Source organism: Manis pentadactyla, chromosome 1 (genome assembly GCF_030020395.1).
Source record: "Manis pentadactyla isolate mManPen7 chromosome 1, mManPen7.hap1, whole genome shotgun sequence".
NCBI lineage: Eukaryota > Metazoa > Chordata > Mammalia > Pholidota > Manidae > Manis > Manis pentadactyla.
In genome coordinates, this window is record NC_080019.1 from 7,628,432 (window position 1) to 7,646,416 (window position 17,985).

Consider the following 17,985-nt stretch of genomic DNA (forward strand, 5'->3'; position numbering starts at 1 on the left):
ATAAAGTAAACTAGAGAAAATAAAATGTTTTTTCAAATTGTTGCAAATCTCAAAAAATTTTTCCAATGTATTTATTGAAAAAAACCCACGTATAAGTGGATTCATTCACACACAGTTCAAACCCATTTTGTTCAAGGGTCAGCTGTATTTAAGGCAGAAGGAATATCATCAAAGACCCAGAGATGGGAAAGGTGGGTTTCTCTACTCTTTTGCTTAAATATACATCACCTGTAAGTGCAAAAACATAATGTTGAAAGCTACAAGTCACTTTGACCAGCCTCTCCCTATCCCCCCAAAAAAGGCAAAGTGAAACACCAGTGTTCATAGGTTTGTGGTACCCTTGGTATTGGGATTACCATCAACACCCTCACCAAGCACACTACTATATTCAACCTCAGGAGATTAAGTGCTTAGGTGCAACACCACACCATAATAGTCATGACTATGATTATCACTGCCTCTTAAGGAATTTATAGATTATAAAGGCCATAATTAATTCAAGCATTTATTTAGCAGTTACTACATGTGAGGGACTGTGTTAGGTGCTGACACGCAAAGATGAACACTGGGTACAAGCTCTTTTTCAACAGCAAAAGACAGGAAACAACCCAAACATCCATCAATAGGAACTGAATTGAAAAAATGGGGACAACTCTGTACTCATTAGGATGCTATTATCATAAAAGGCAAATGAAACAGAAAATAACAAGTACTGGCAAGGATATGGAGAAATCGGAACCTTTTGCACTTCTGATGGGAATGTAAAATTGAGCAGCTGCTGTGAAAAACCATATGGTGGTTCCTCAAAAAACTAAACACAGAATTATCACATGATCCAGCAATTCCACTTCCAAAAACACTGAATGAACAGATATTTGTACAACTGTGTTCATAGTAGCATTATTCATAATAGCTAAAAGACAGAAACAACCCAAGTGTTTGATGGTGGTACACACAATATTATTTGGCCTTAAAAAGGTAGGAGATTCTGGCACATGCTACATGGATGAACCTTGAAGACATTAAGTGAAATAAGCCAGTCCCAAAAGGATAAATATTGTATGATTCCACTTATATGAGGTACCCGAGTAGTCAAATTCAGAAAGAGAGAAAGAAGGAAGAATGGTCGTTTGTCAGGGGATGGGAGGAGGGGAGAATTAGGAGTTATTATTTAATGGGCACAGAGTCTGAGCTTTGGAAGATGAAAAACTGCTAAAGATGGATGGTGGTGATGACTGCATAACAAGGTGAATGTACACTAAAAAATGGCTGGAATGGTAAATTTTGTGTTATGTATATTTCACCACAATGAGGAAAAGAATTTTAGTGAGGACTATCTATAAATACCACTGTGGAATATCCAAGAAAAATTTAAAAAAGGAGACACACATGGTGACTAGCACCACAGTGATGCAATCAGCAAAATAAAGACTACGAGAAACGATATAAAGCAAACAGAAGAAAAAAGGGAGAGGAGAAAAGGAAGGAGAAACTACGTATTAAAGACTTGAGAGACATAACAATTGAATGCAATGTATGAACCCTGATTTGAAAAGTCAACTGTAAGAAAATGGAAAATCTCACAGCAATTTGAACATTAACTGGATATTTGATGACATTTAGGAAATAATAAAGGTATGCTGTTTATATATTTTGAAAAAAGCCCTACTTTTTAGAGATATGGAAATATTTATGGATGAAATTATGATGTTTGGGATTTGCTTTAAAGTAACCCAGTAGGACATTCACTCATAAATGAAATAAAACTAGCCATGAGTTGATAATTTTTTTAACTGGATGATGGGTATATGGTGTCCATTATACTATCCTATCTATATTTCTATGTAACTGAAATTTGCTATAGTAAAAAGTAAAAAAAAAGACAGTAAAACTTGAGTTTGGATAACTGGGAAATTGGTTCAAACATACTTCAGATACCAAGAATGTTCAGGCTTTTAATCTGTGTTCCCACTAGGATCTACCCCAGTGCCAGCTTCCCATGCTATAGAAAATCTTTAATGAGAATGACAAAAATAAACTGGAAATGGAGGCAAACACAAGACATCCCAGGAGTTGTCCCTCTGATTATCCTACAGAGGTCTAGTTTTTTAAAAAAAAATTTTTTTAAAGACAAAGAATCAAGTTCCCAAATACATTAAAGATTGCTTGTTCCACATACCAACTGAAATTAGGGTGTTAAACAACAAAGACTGATGCTCTGCATTCACACAGCACTTTAGCTTTTCAAAGTTAATATACACATCACTTAATCTTAATAGTAAGCTTGTAAAACAAACAGGAAAAAAAATTACTTCCTAGAGGAAACGAATACAAAAAGTCAAAAACTAGTAAGTGGCAGAATAAAATCTCCTATCCCTATTTTACAGTATTTTTTTACTAAATTGTCCTCCTCCTATTCAGCTGGGTTTAATTACTTGGTGTAGGGGAAAAACCTGCTCAGATCTCTTTTATCACTAGTCATAAATACCTCATAAAAAGTGGATTGGCAAAGATAGTTACTGACAATTTGCTGGCAATTTATTGTCCAAGCTGGGCAGATCTCAAAAATTTTGCTTTTTTCTGGACAATTTGGACAGTTTGGACAGTTCCAGGTTGGGCAACTCAGAAATGAGAATTTCTTTCTGTATCAAAAGTCACTGATATTCAGGGTAAAAAAAAGAAACATCAAGTTAAGAATTTAGAAAAGTTTAGTGTGTATGTTTGTGTGTAGATGTGCATGTTTTGGAAGGGAGGAATAGAGAAATAAACATACTAGCAATGATCTTTCTTTTCTAACTTAATGAATTGACACTTATATTATCCCATTTATTTAATAAACATGCCCCTATTTCAATGAAAGCACACACTAGGAATCCTCTATAAATAATCAAAGAACCTTCAATTTGTTGATTGTGAATAATCAAATTTTAAATAACCGAGATTCTCCACTCCCTGTCATGTGTGGTATCTGTTGCTCACCACCATATACTACTCTGTTCCAGGCACTCTTTCTGACTCACCAAACATCAGTACAGGAATTAACCATAAACAGAAGTGAAACTTGGGCCTACTGAAAGATGCTACACCTAGGAAATTCTTTCAATTCATCCCCCCAGTGAATACTCGAGAATGTGCTGTGACGCTTGCTCTAATTCCTTGCTCCTGGTAAAAGCAGGCAGACATATCCGAAGTTCCAGGATCAGAGATGAAGGATGTTGTCAGCAGATTCAAATTCTTATGAGGACTTGAGAACCCTTACTTACAACTGCTGTATTGACTGATGAGTTTCGATGCCCTTTGCTATTACAGAAACTTTACACTCTCGAACTGCCTGACAATTCTGTCCTAATATGACAACGATGCAATAAGCAACTGTCCCCAACATTAATCACTTGAAATCCCTAGAGCCTTCTCTTAGAAATGATTGTCCACTTAGGTGCTTTCCCTAGAATGTGTCCAATTCAAACAGAAGCAATCTCATTACTGATAAAAATATCTAGACTACATGGGCATGTTTAAGAAGAGGGCAGTGAGAACTTACCAAGCCATCATTCCAAATGTCCTATGAGCCTACAACTTCGGATGCAAGTTCATTTGGAACAAATACACCATTTTTCTAATACTTTCTTGCTACCATAGTTTAGAAATGGAACTTGGAATAGAATTAGCATTTACGAATCATCTATTGTGCGCCATACATTATGCCAGCTACTTCATAAACCCCTCATTTAATCCTAACAGTCCTGGGAAGTATTTTATTACTGCCTTTTCACAAATGAAGAAACCAAGGCTCAGGGATGTTAAGTGACTCGTACAAGATCTCAAAGCTACTACATGGCAGGATTCAAAAGCTGAATCTAAATCAGTACAAACATCATTAGGGCTTGCTTCTTACTACCCAATTTATTTTCAAAAGGAGTTATGACTGACTTAAAATGATACTAAAAACAAAGGTATTCCTTACTTCAAATTTTGTGGAAACAATTGATGGTTTTGACACACAGCAGTGACTATCACGCCTGGAATCAAATTACTGTATGGGTATTAAACCAATACCAATTTTCATATATCCCAATCTGACAGTCTATACCAAATCTTTCTTTACAAGTTAGACCCTGTATAATCAGAAGAGTAGAAAATGTTTTGTTCAACCTCTACAGCATTTTCTAATATTTGGAATATATAAGATGCCCTCCACATTTCAAAATCTATGAATAACAAGTTTCCCCAGATTTATATTAGTATACTTGGAAGTAATTAACCTTTGAGTTTTACTATAATATTGAGAAATTATGTGAGATGTATGTATTATATAGCCATATTAATATGAGAATATAGGCAAATGGCAAAAGCTATCACTTTTGGAGTACTATGCCAAGTACTTAATACATGTGCTTTTACTTTGTACCTGACAAAAGCCTATATGATTATAATTAGCTCCATTTTACAAGCACAAAAAAACTACAGTAAGGAAGTACAGAACTGGTAGAGTAGAACTGAAACTCAGGTTGGTATAATACGAAAGCCTATATTCCCTACTGCCACCATATGCCTCCTAGTTCCTATCTGGTAAATATATCCTTGTCCACAATGTTAAAGCCACTATAGAAACACATGTCTACTTATTTAAAACTATTACTAAATATATTCATTAGTTTATCATAGTTTGTAAGGTGTAATCATTAAAAAGTGCCTGAAGAATTACCATTAGAAAAATCCAAATAAGGCAACCGATTTTTATCAAAGCCTGTGAGATCAAGAAACAGATAACTCATACATTGATTGGGAGTCACCTTTCTTAAATTGATGTGAACTTGGTAAAACTGGGGAATCATTTTAAGTACTTAATAAAATTCAAATACTATAACCACCAGCCTAAAGGCTAAACAAAATAACTTATTTTGCAAAATTTTATTTCAATACTTAATGACTGAATTGTGAATATTATTATATTCTGTTCTTTAAAGTTTTATCATCAGGCTAGTAACAGAAAATATGTAATCATTTCATAACTTGGACAATTTTAAACTTCTAAATGGCTATTATTGCCCATGTTCCAGGGTAACACATTTCTTCATAAAAGCATAATGTCTAAAATATAGATCAAGAATAACATTCCCCAAACATGAATTCCTCAATTTATTAGAGTTTAAACCTAAATGTATAATTTTTATTGTACAAAATATAGTTAATAACATTTTTTCTATTGTTTATTGGACACATTCATTAAATAAGTTAATAGGACAATATACTAATCATTTGCTAAGATACGTCAGAATAGATCAAGTCTTACCTCCATTGCTAAAGCTGCGGTCTGTTGGTCATAATGATTCAGAAGATTAGGCATGAAGGTAGTATTATAAGGCAAATCTTGGCACATCCTCAAGGTTATAGGTTCACAAGAAAACAAACTGTGCCCACCTATATGCCCCACAAACATAGTCAAGGGCAAAAGACAGAAGACAGTCCAACTCATAGCCATCCTTCGTGGATCTGAATGAGATTCAAATGATCAGGCCTACTCAATATGTATTTTAGATCTTTATACACCTGCAGGTCTCAGCTTGAAAGTATTTCTTCTATATCTCACTGTTAAGTTCTTCAAACCTCTGCACCATCAGAGGTTTGTCAGTTTGGTCTCACAAAAGGCATTTGTTTTTGGTTTCACAATATGGGAAAATGACATCATCTTGTCTCTTCTTTTCATTTTATTAGATAGGGCACATTTGGCCAACATATCAAGTTGATTAACCACATTCCCAAACAACAGATTCCATCTTAGGAGAAGAGCTATTTCTTCCTTTGATTGAAGTATCTGAAAAGTATTTTTTAAAAATGTGAGAAATTAGTAATTTCCTCTCAAAATACCGTAGACTTAATGTTAAAATCTTTGATGAGCTCAGTAAAGTTGCAGGATGCAAAATCAATATATAAAAATCAGTTGCATTTCTATACACCAACAATGACTTATCGGAAAGAGAAATAAAGAAAATAATCTTTGGTGAGAGATATACTGACCTAATAGACAAAATACATGGGTATTTCACAGATACAGTATAGTTTTTCTACTTTTTCTTTTATATTACAGGAATACTAAAACAATCCCTACACACCATTTCAAGGCAAATTTTTGTTTCTCAGTTGTTTATAAAAACATATGGTTTAATTTGTCTATGATTGCAGTTTTTCATGTGTCATGAGATATCACTGATCCATTTGCAAAATTCTTATGCTGTTGTACTTTTATTCAGATATCTGCCATCATCAGAATCAAAGCTACTGAATTTAAAATTTATTATATGTGTTTTATCCATAATAGCGAATTTTTACATTAACTGACTTGGCAGAAGCTATCTGTGAAAGAGGTGATACATAAATAAGTTGAAAGATAAGGACTTAAGCCCCTTACTAGCTGTGTAAACATATCACTTAACTTCTCTGAATGCAGAATTTTTCTTCCTGAAAAAGCACTTCTCTTAACAAGGATATGAGTGAATTATGAGATAATGTATATAAAAGCCCTTTATAAATAGTATAGTAGCATCAAACATTAGGTAGCTTTATTACTGAGTTACAACTGAGACAAAGCCTACTTCTATCAACCAATATTGAACTGGCAAATTAGAAGATTCTAAAAGTAGTATCAGTAAATGTTCCCAACATTATGTCATCTTTTTAGATAATGCAAGAACTTTAGTACCACAAATGTAGAAACATTTGACTGAAAAATTTATTATACAGCCAGACTGCAGAGAATAGAAATCATCCCCAAAAAGTCATAGCAGTAATAGGAATGATCCCGTTACAGTTTCTACTAAGCTAAATCTCTGACTTGCCCCTACTTTTCCAGGGCAAAAATACATTATCTTTAGGGCTGGGAGGGTGTGGGTGGAGTGGAAAGTAGGTTTGGTAAGAATAATGCATATTCTAAGCTATATCATATTTCATTTGGTTTAGCAATGATGTCAAATGCTTTTATCTCATTTTGTTTCACATTGCATTGGGTATTTTTGATTTGCTACAATGGACAGCCTAAGTTGGGAAAACATGGTATAAGTTCAGGCTCAGAAATGCTCAGAGACCCAGGTTAATAGGCAACTTAAATACGAGGGCCCATAACAGCTTAGACCTTGAGACCTGGAACTGGTTTGGCTTAAAGAGGGCAAGAAATGTCCCTTGCTCACTGACCATCAATGATGCAGACCTCTGCATCCCAAACTTTAGCTACTAGGCAGAAAAAACTATTCGGAGAAAATTAAGCAATAGCTGTATCTTCCCAATTTTTTCCTCTAATAGAAGATGGTCTTGGTTTGTGTAGTCTCTAGAATTAAGAACACTGAAGTTATGAGCAATCCCCGCCCAAAATGCCTAATCTCTCTATACCAAAATGTCTAAATCAGCCATCTCTGTGACAGCTTCTTGGCCTCCCATATTTTTTCCCTCCTTCAAGATGGCCCCAAAATGTGAGATCTGGCTATAGAAAACTGATATTAAACATGGTCATTTATTTATATTAAAGCTTAATTACATGCAGCATAGTAACAATTATGCATTATCATTAAATATGTGTCAAATAACTGCTGAAGACTTTACTTGGTGTCAGTACCAAAACATCCATGTAATTCTTTGTAGTTTGTTCCTTATGCATGTTCCTCTCCTTGCAACTAAAAAAAAGAAAGAAGAAAAAAAACTAACATTGCTCCTTGCTGAATATGTATATAGTAATACCAAGAATTTCAAAATTTTTACTTAGACTAATCTATTTTCAAGCAGTTATGAGTTTCAAACTTATGGTTCAAAGACTACCACATAAAACTTGAGGAAGAAATAAGAAATACCCCACTGAGTTTTTTAAACTAAATGATACACCCCCTTATACTTCTGCCTACTCCATCTATTTTACCTGATTTCCTCTTATTACTTTTGCCTCATTTGCAGGTGAAGTTTCCCACCATCTTATAAAAGTGCTTCCTTTATGTAGTATGACATCCAATGTAGCAAACATTAAAATACTTTTGTAAAATCTATTGTTAGGCTGGGGTAGGATGACGATCTTAATATATATATCAAGACTGTAGTTTATGATTATTAAAATAAGTAAGAAAAAGAACAGTGCGATTCAGGGAGACAGAAAATACGTCCAGTAAAAAATCTTAAATAATTTATATTTCCCCCAAATCAGAGGTTCTCTAGCTTTAATGTGTAGCAGATTCACAGATCTCCTCACAGGTCTATAAAATCTCAATCTCTGTAGAATGAATTACAGAATGAATGAACTGCAGAATGAATTACTTCAGGTACTGTTACAAGTGGTCTGCAAGTCATATTTTGAGAAATGGTATCCTAAAATAGAGTAAGTTAAAAGGCTGTGGGTATATTTAGATATACTTATGTGCTTAGCAAGAGTAATACATAAAAAGAATTCTAAAAATCAAAGCAGGTGAACAACACTTAAATAGAAAAATGGGAAAATGACATAAATTTATTTTAAAAATACAAAAAGCCAACAAAACTCTTGAAAAGATATTTAACTTTACTTAAAAAAAATTGCCAATCAGATGGGCAAAAATAACATGGAGAATACGGTCTAAGAGAGGATGCAGGGAAAAGAACATTTTCACCATGTCAACATTTTCAAATACTGTTGGTGGGAATATAAACTATAAAAACAGCTACTTACATCAAAAGGCCTTAAAATGTAGACAATATGATGCAGTAAATCTATTCTATAATTTATTCTAAGAAAGTAAACACCCAAGTACACATAATGCCTAACCAAAATGTTAGTGTAACACTGTATAAAGTAAAAACCTAGAAACCTAAAAGCCCACCAATAAAGGATTCATTAAAAAAACTATAGTACACCATATAACAGAATATTAGTCACCAAAAAGAGCAAAATCTCTATTTACTTACACAGTAACACAATACAGCATGTAAAAATCATAAAAACATTTTCAAAACAGCATACATATCCCATTTTTGTCAAAAAAATGTATGTACATAGACTATAATAAAACTGCTTTGATTGTTTAAAAATCAAGAATTATAAATGCTCTGAGATTTTATAGAAGTACCTATGGTACCTTATTTTATGTATGGAACAATTAACTGCTAAATCTATAAATATGTGCTGTCTAGATGACAAAAATAAATACAAGTTGAGTCACTGATTTATTGGCTGCTAATTAAGCAACAAGCCAAGGGACACATTACTGTCCTACTGCAGATAGTAAGAAAAGCAAAAAAGTGATGATCAAGTTAGCATGAGTCAAAAACTGATATACAACATTGATAAAATCAAACACCTATCAGCTCCATCAAATGGTATATATGCACACTTTATATATATATATATATATATATATATATATATATATATATATATATATATATATATATATATTCCAAGTCGCTCTTCAGTAACAATGAATAATCTGCTTCTTATCAGGATCATGTGAAAAGCTGTAGGACAGACCTGCAGGACATAGAGAAGATTGTGGATCCAAGGAGGTCCTGCAAAAATACAGCAACTCACTAAATAAATGCTAACAGTTGTTTTGGCATTCTTACTGATATTATATATTTTACTACAGACATCTGTAGTATCTCAACTGAATAAAGGGGCCTGCTGGGTTAACATAACTGGAGTGAACAGCTTCAGGAGTCAGGGCAAAAAGTGAGTGACATGAAACAGTTGTTCATGCCCTACCTGCGGGAAAAGAGGCACATTCACTTCTCCATAGAGCAATACAAGATATTTAGAAAACTGGTTTCAGTTTAAGTTGACTGTCATTCCATCAGAAAACAAAATTAGGACTAGATACATTGAAGTCTACATTTTAGTGTTTATGAATGTATAAAGCAGCAATCTGATATTCCCCAATGAGCAGTTTTCTTTTGATTATAGAAACTAAAAGACCGTAAAATAAAATAAGCCAAGTGTTTGTTCTGAAGGATAGCAATAAAGGGGAGGGGGTGCAATCGTAAAAGACTGTCTTCCTTTCCCAGGCTGGCTGCAAAGACAGACCCAAAGAACTCAGGTGGAAAAAGGAGAGGAGGTAGCAACTGTGAAGAGGAGAGCAGGCTGCATCCCAGAAACAGTGACAAAAGGGGGCCCTGAGAGTTTGTCAAGAGGAAGGGTCCCAAACAAAAGATTATATTAAGCAATTCTATTCCAATTCACACCTTCTGTGGAGGAAGTGATCCATTCCATCATTCTCAGTTTACATTTAATTTTATTGACACCCTATAAATACAGGCAACATTTTGTATTTCCAATTCAGAATCATCAAAACCGTTGCCTCACACACAGTAGTTACAGCGGGAAAAGGAGGGATAGTCTTTGTCTTCCTTTAGAGGAGTTTCCCAAGAATGCATTGCAGGGATTAGCAGTGCCTAGCTCTAAATAAGTTTCTCCTCTCAAGGCAATCATTGTCTTGTTAAAGACAAAATAGACACTAAGCACATACTCACTACTTTAACACTTTTCCTAAAATCCATGTAGTCTCTCTGGACTTTGGCTTTCCACACCTTATTATTTAAAAAGTAAGTTCATTCTCAAAATATTGTCTCCTGGTTGCTAAAAGAAAGTTTGTATAACTTCATATTTAATTTATAGGGCCTAGGTTCCTGTTAATCCCAGAGTGAGGATCTCTTCTGATCTTACCAACTTCATCTCTCTAGTTTTTAAACTCCATCTTGTCATCTACTGATTATAACCAACAACCTAATCTTCCAATGTGCTGATAAGGTTTTAAAAAAACAAACAGGAAAAACAAATACATCTAGATTCAAAATTTAAATGAACAGTTGGCATCAAAATCTAGTCTCTTTTACAAATTATAAATTACTTTTAAGACTAAAGAAAGCAGAAGATGTTTTAAAACTAACCTGAAAACAAAACTGTAAAGTTAAAAGATGGCCAGATTCTGGACTAAAAAAAAAAATCAGTTTGAAATTCCAGCCCAGCTTCCCTTTCCAGTTAAAATCATTAGAAAATTCTCTAATATCAAGCCCTGATTTTTCCCTTAGCAAGGGTGTATGGTTTGTATGCTGACTATAAATTACTTCAGTGAGATAACATTTGGGGACCAGGATTTTTTTTTTAAAGCCCACTAGCCTAGTTATAGTAATCTGAAACTTCATATGTAATACCTTCCTCAGATCCACCAAAACTGTCAATAGCTCTCAGCATAATGAATTGGAAAACAAAAGAGAGGTAAGTAATTATTGACAAAACAATCTGTTAAAACTCTTTTCTAGCCAGTGAAGAGTTGATATTCTTCAAAGTTTAACCCTAGCCTTATGGAAATACCATATTAAAAGCCTTCATTTCTTTCTTCCAGACCTTGCTATACATCTTTTTCCAACTTCATACTTTTCCCAAATAATTTCTCCAGCACATGTTTTCCAAACCATTCTTTTTATTTACATTATTGCTCTTTTTGTGGGCAGCTGCTGCTTTAAGCAGCCATAGTTCTAGAGTTTCAGGGATTTAAAAAATCTGAGGCCAGCATCACTTTCCTCTGTAAAAGGTAAAGATGTGCTAAGAATTGTTTCCTACCACCTGTCTCCTGAAGACAATAAAGCCTAACACCAACAAATTAATATGCTCAAAACAAGTTTTGGGTATAAAAACCTATCGTTTTACTAACAAACTAATACGAAATTTAAGTTGGGTAGAGTTTTTCCTGATGTCAAGTGAGAAACACAGGACTTAGTAGGATTAAAAACCTTCCCTACTTCAAGTATCTCAAATAATGCAACTCCCAAGAAAAATCTACCTAAGTATTCAAAGCACAAAATGAAGTTCGAATGAAATTTAAGAGCCCATAGTCCTTTCTTCTTCCCTTCATGGGACACACTGTTAGAGATTTAGGAGAGACATGGGGGTAGACAATATTAATGGATGAGGAAAAAAAAGTAGTAGGAAAGAGAAGGTAGGATGGTAGGCTTTATTAATTATACTTATTTTCCTGATTGTCTCAAATCATCTGGGGGTTAGAGGAGGAACTTACTTCACTCAAGTAAAGGCAACAGGATAGCAGAAGGGCTGCATCTTCATATTTTATCTTTAGCTCTATCCTTCCAAGCCAGCCTTGTGAATAAGCTTTTACACCTCCTACCTAACCCCCAATCTTTGCACTTTTGTGTTGTGGCTTGGTAGTTCAAGTAAATGCTTCCCCCCCTCCCCACCCCGGAAGAAAAAGATAGTATTGATTTGCTTAAAAGTACAAATGGAAAGCATTATTGGCTTCTTAATAACAGAACTAAGGATTTATCTCTCCCTTAGACTGTCAGCACACCACTCATGGCTAAAAGGTGGCTGAGGAGGAGGTGACATCCCCACACCAGTCTGATCTTTTTTTTCTTGCTTTTGTGGTACTGACTTTGCAAAGTAACCCAATGGCCATAAGTACACACTACAGGTCTATCAAAACTACTTTTATAAAATAAGATTTGGTTTGGGCACTTGTATGTAGCAGTCATTCCTATCTGCTCTGCTGCTGCATCTGCCTAAATTCAGGAGGGACCAAAATTTAAAATTTCATTGTAATACTGGGTAAAAAAACTGGACCTCTTTTATAAGGTAGACATTCTTGACTTCATCGACTCCTTAGCCAATTTAAATTAATGCCCTGCGCTTTTGTTCTCAAAAAAAAAAAAAAGACATTCCTCGTTCTTCTAGAGGCGGCACCTAACCTCCAAGCCTCCTGAGATTTAAAAAGCTTCTAGGAAGGTGCTAAAATGCCCGGAAATATTTTAACAGCACCTTTATTTCGGGGGCCACCTATTAATTAGCCGGCAGCACCCCCAGGGCGCAAACGGAGTAAAAGGGGGGCGTCTGGGGAAGCACTGGGGAGGGAGGGCCGACTTCGCAAACTGAAGGGATGCAGGGAACAACTTTTGGGCATCGGAAACGAGGTCGGCCGAGGGCTTAAACGACGTCCGGGCGAGGGGATCGCCAACGCGGGGCTCGGGACGGCCCCCCACCGAGCGCCGGGGCCCAAGGTGCACGGTCCGCGCGGGCGGGCGGCCGCATCCTCCACCCGCGCTCGCCGCGGGCCGCCAGGCCGCCCGCCCCCGCGCCGCCCACCCACGGCGGGCTCGGCCCGGCCCCCGCCGCCGCGCAGGCTCCGCGCCCGGGGGGCGCAGGGGGAGCCGCGGGGCACACTCGCACAGGTTGCCCGGGGCAGGCTCGGGACGCAGAGGGTTAAGCAGGGCCCTGGGCATCCGGCCACCTCAGCCCCAAACTCGGCTCCCCCGCACGCCCGCGGCGCGCGCCGTCCGAGAAGCCCCCGGCCCCCCGCCCCAGCCTGGCGCCGAAGGCTTTTGTTTTGGTCGCGACGCGAATAACGATCCCCGAGGAGGAGGTGCCGGGGCTGCCGGCGGCCCCTCAGCGCGGGGTTAGGCAGAGAAGCGGCAGCGGCGGCGGCAGCTCCTCAGTCCCCGCGCTCCCCGCGCCCCGTTCCCGCCGAGTCGGCGAGGCACCTCCCGTCCCGGCGCTCACCTCGCACCTCCGGCTGGGCTCCGAGCCGGGCTGCAGCGCTGGCCGGAGACGGTCCCTCAGGTACGCGGAGCGAGCGAGCCCCGCCGGCGCGCGCCTCGGACCGACCGCGAGCTGCTGCGAGCGCCGGAGCGCGCGGCCTGGGGAGGGAGCGCGCGCGCGCACGCACGGCGCAGGCGCGGCGCGCACGCTCGGCTGAGCGCTCTTGTTTTCCATTTTGATCCTGGCTGCGAGGTGCGCGCGCGGAGCGCTTCGCTCTGCTCTGCTCTGCTCAGCCTCGCGCCGTGGTTGGCGCCTGGCGCTGTCCTCCCCCGGCTGAGTCGTTCCGAGCTCTGGAAGCGTTTTTCTTAAACGCACTCAGCCCTCCCTCCGCCGCTGAGACTGCGCAGCGACATTCACCCAGCCTATGATGCTGTTACCGCAACACCGTCGAAACCTGTTCTGAGAACGATTGCCTCGGCCTTGGACCCGGGGATGGGAGGTGGTCAAGAGACGAGTCACCGAATGCCGAGGGTGGCACTGGGTGCAGGTAAAAGTAGGCAAGGCAACTGGCCTGTTGCAAAGCTCCAACCCGAAACAACAGAGCTGACAGGATGCCTGCCCCTCAACAGTTTACATCCGTTCTGCCAACACCTGAGCGAACAGGTGCAGCTTGTGGTAATACTGGTGGCATTCCCCGTCTTTTGGTCCTTAGGAAATGTTAACCCTCTCTATACATAAACAATTTTAGAGCTGAAAGAGTTCCTACAGATCATCTAAACCCAACCTCTGGTGTTAAAGACGAGAAAAAGAACGCCCAGAAAGGGTAAACGACTTACCCAAAGTCACAGAGCGCTTTGACAGTCTGCATTCATTAAAAGCCAAAGCTGCTCTTTTTTACTACACAGTTGCACCTACCTTTCTCTCTCTCTTTCCGTCCCTTTTCAACTTAGACTTCACAGGCATCAGTTTGTTCTGCTGGCAGCACAGAAGACTTGAACTAATATTGGTCATGTTGCACAACAACGTGAATGTACTTAACACTACTCAAGTGTATGCTTAAGCAATGGTTAAGATGGTAAATTTTATGTGTATTTTACCACAGTTTTTTAAAAGTGCTCAATGTTTAACAAAAATTTAGTATTTCTCTTAGCCACAAATACAGTTTAACATCAGAAGGTGAGCTTTGAAGAAAAGCATAATGAAATCTGGAGTGACATTTTCAGTTTTCTTAATAAATAAATACTTGTGCAGTAACTTTTTAAAAATAGTACTATTGATCCTTGGGCTATGTCTTGCCAATGGGTTTCAGCACCGGCAAGTTCATTATGGGCCAACCAGAGCCGGGTGAGAATCCTGGCCACAGGAACTTTCATTTTATCCACAGGCTGATTCTAAGCAAGTCTGTGGGTCAACACTGTCCTAGGGCAGGCTGAGGGGAGGTGCGGATAAAATAAAGGTTCCTGTGGCCAGGATTCTCACCTGGCCCTGGTTGGCTCGCTCACTACACACGTGTCGTTATTGACTCTATATGAAGAGCTCTGCCCAGTGCAGGAGAGTAGAGCAGAGGCTGGAGCGGTGGCAGTGCCAAGGACGGAGGCCCAGAGGACAGCTGTGCAGGCAGAGAGGCCCAGAAGCAGAGCCTGGCTGGCTGCATGCAGACTCTGAGTGAACGGGATTTTAGTGACTGACCTGCCACTGTGGAAATAAAGTTGGTTATAACCCTTTCACCCCAAGAATGTTCTACTGTCATTTCTTTGGTCACATTGAATCCATAGTGAACTTACCTGGGGCTGAAACCCATTGGCAAGACAAGAGGCAAATAGCAAATGTGAAAATCTGTGTGTGCCTGCTTTGTGTATTTCCAGATCCCTTGTACCTGCGGGACCTCTGAAGATGTGCAGCTAGGTGCATTTTTATTCGATTTACACACCATCCTGTGAAAACTGTCCGGCATAGGATTTATCATAGCTCACATGGGGAGGTGGAAATGTCATAGAAATTATCACCCAGGGTATCAGCATGATTAAATCTCAGAAATATAAAAAAAGCAAGCTATAAGATACGTAAATTATTATACATTTTTAAAAACACCTAGCCATATTGTTTATGAGGTGGAGTATACATAAAAAGTATACAAAATGGACAAGTAGGCTACACACCAATTTCATGACAGTGGTTGCCCCTAGACAGGCAGAAAGGGAATGAGATCTGGAAAGTTATACACAAGGGGCTTCAACTGTTCATCACACACGTGATGCACAAATGTTAATATTTTTTAAAAATTTCAGTGAAGATACAAGTGTGTTCCTTATGCAAGTGTCTCAACTTCTTTTTTATGTTGGAAATGTTTCACTTTAAAGTAATGTTGAAGCATCTTGGATACGGAGAGTGCTCACCCTGAGCACAGCAGGATGGTGTCATTCAGACGAGGCGGCAGGGAGATCAGCAGCCAGACTGTTGGATGAGATGTGGAGCAAGAGGAGACCCCGTGGTGCTGGTTGAGAGAAGAGACGAAAGAGACCTTATTTTCTGGGATAAAAATATTCAAATCCAACAGGGATAAAGTGAGATGCTCTCTTTTATCCCACCTCTTTCATTCCATCAGTTATGACCACCAGTAGAAAGTCTTTAACGTGCAGGAACTTCACAGACACAGCATTCTCACAGCACATTGTTAAAACTGGTCTCTTTCTGGATAAACCCATTTTGAGACCATAAATGTTAACTGGTAAATATATGGTAGTTTAGTATTGAGTCTATGTACCTTCCCCAGGCCACTCCTCCAGCCCCAAAGGCTTTGTTTATCCATTTATATACAACCTGGTCATGTGGAAAAACCACCCGGTTGGAATTCAGACAACCTCGGTTCTAATTTCAGTTTGGCCACTTACAGATCCTTTGTTAACTCAAGGAAAGCAACAACCTCTATGCGCTTTTTTAAAATTGGAGATATAAAAATGCTGCCTATTTCAAAACTACAAACCAATACAAATGTAGGGTTTACATTTAAGTTGGAAGAGTATATTCTTGTCTATTTTAGGAAATATAGTAAGGAAAGTTGTCTCCGTTTTTTGGTTTGGGTTAGCTGCTGCCCACAAAAAGTGTTTTACATTTGCCAAAGAAGTACCATCTAGAATTCTTAATTTTTAGCCATTCTCCAGCACTTGTTTATAGTTCCAGCACAGCAGTTATCACTGTGGGTCTTATATTAAGTTACTTGCACATCGCATTTTCCAGTCTTCCTCAGTAGGCTTCTTTTTTATCCTTGTGTTCTCACTCTGCCCTCTATTACATGGTGGGTGCTCAATGAATTTAATTGATTAAATTAAACCGGATTGTAAATTTTCCCAAATTTGGTGTTTTTCTTATTAAGGCATGCCATCTGCTGGTTCCCTAGAGTATCGGTCAGTCGGCCTGAATACCTTATTCCTAAATTAATATTCATGTTGAAGCATTTGTGAGTTTGTGTGTTAGGCAATTTTCCCACCTCTTTCACTCCTTGTTGCAGGTGCTCTTTCATTGAACCGATATCGAATTATTTTCCCTCCAACCTTCTTTTACCTGTTGGGCACTCTTAAAATCTGGAAAAGTGAAGCTTTCATTTCGGAGCTCCGGTGTGACCAGGGGAATACAATTGGGCATGCTCAGTAGGTTGGCCTGATTTGGAACAAAAATTTGTCTTGAATGAGGCTTTCATTGCGGCGTGTTTCAGGATTGGATGCATCTTCATTCTAGCATTGTATTGGGAGATGGCAGCCGCTCCCACCCTTCACTCTTTTTAGTGTTCTTCGTGTGCCCAGTTTTGGAGCCAGCCCTCCTGGATCTCCTGGCCAATCAAGAGATCACACATTGTTGCCTAAGAGACCCCGGGCCAGCGAAAGGATTTATAGATGGTGATTGGACTACTGGAAGTAGGCAGGGTGGGCTGGACAGAGTCAAAGAAAAAGCAGCTATGGCAACACCAGCGCTTGAGGCTTGAAGGAGGAGACGAGCTAAGGAGGTGAGAGCATTGGGCCGAACAAGAAAAAGATGGAGACTTTTTCGAGAGCTCCACCCTGAGACACCACCCCACCCGTGCCTCTCACAAAACCTCGTTAGGGCCCCTGGGGATTGCATTTTGCTGCTTTTCAGATGCAGTTAGAGTGCCAGGTGCTCCATGCTTCGGAAATTAACAACCAACAAAATATTTCTGTGCTGTCAAGCACTAGCTCTTTGTATTGTATTCGAGTTTTTGCTTTGTTTCTAACTAGCTGAATATAAGATGAATTTGTATTTAAATCTAACCATATCCTATTTCCTGATAATACCTGAGATTCATTCTCTGGCAATACTGCTGTACACACAATGGGTGAGTTGTGTGTTCGCAAGGAAACTCAATCCTATGCTCTATAACTCCAATAAAAATCTGATAATCCTGAGCATAATTCCAATGCTCAAATTCATAATATTCTGAGTTTTACCTACATTTCCACGAATATTAATCCTTAATTTGC

The 17,985-nt window shown here is 38.8% G+C and overlaps 1 protein-coding gene and 1 long non-coding RNA gene across 6 annotated transcripts in view; one reads left to right on the forward strand and one right to left on the reverse strand.

The window, feature by feature from the left end:
* FZD3 (frizzled class receptor 3) overlaps nucleotides 1-13,656 on the reverse strand; it is an 83,971-nt gene extending 70,315 nt beyond the window's left edge. The window contains exons 1-3 of one of the 5 annotated variants that reach the window (XM_057506376.1): nucleotides 13,514-13,586; nucleotides 9,479-9,516; nucleotides 5,294-5,815 (exon numbers count right to left, since the gene is read on the reverse strand). In XM_057506376.1, the coding sequence (XP_057362359.1) occupies nucleotides 5,294-5,482 (189 nt within the window). In that variant the 5' untranslated portion in view covers nucleotides 5,483-5,815; nucleotides 9,479-9,516; nucleotides 13,514-13,586. Of the gene's footprint in view, nucleotides 1-5,293; nucleotides 5,816-7,606; nucleotides 8,115-9,478; nucleotides 9,517-13,513 lie in introns of those variants that run through there. The other 4 variants (XM_057506300.1, XM_057506335.1, XM_057506267.1 and 1 more) reach the window with 4 other exon arrangements.
* Nucleotides 13,657-13,728: 72 nt separating this feature from the next.
* On the forward strand, nucleotides 13,729-17,651 carry LOC118914300 (uncharacterized). Its single transcript, XR_005025553.2, has 3 exons — nucleotides 13,729-14,039; nucleotides 15,358-15,397; nucleotides 15,853-17,651. It is a non-coding gene; the product is annotated as an uncharacterized LOC118914300 (long non-coding RNA).
* The last annotated feature ends 334 nt before the right edge of the window (nucleotides 17,652-17,985 follow it).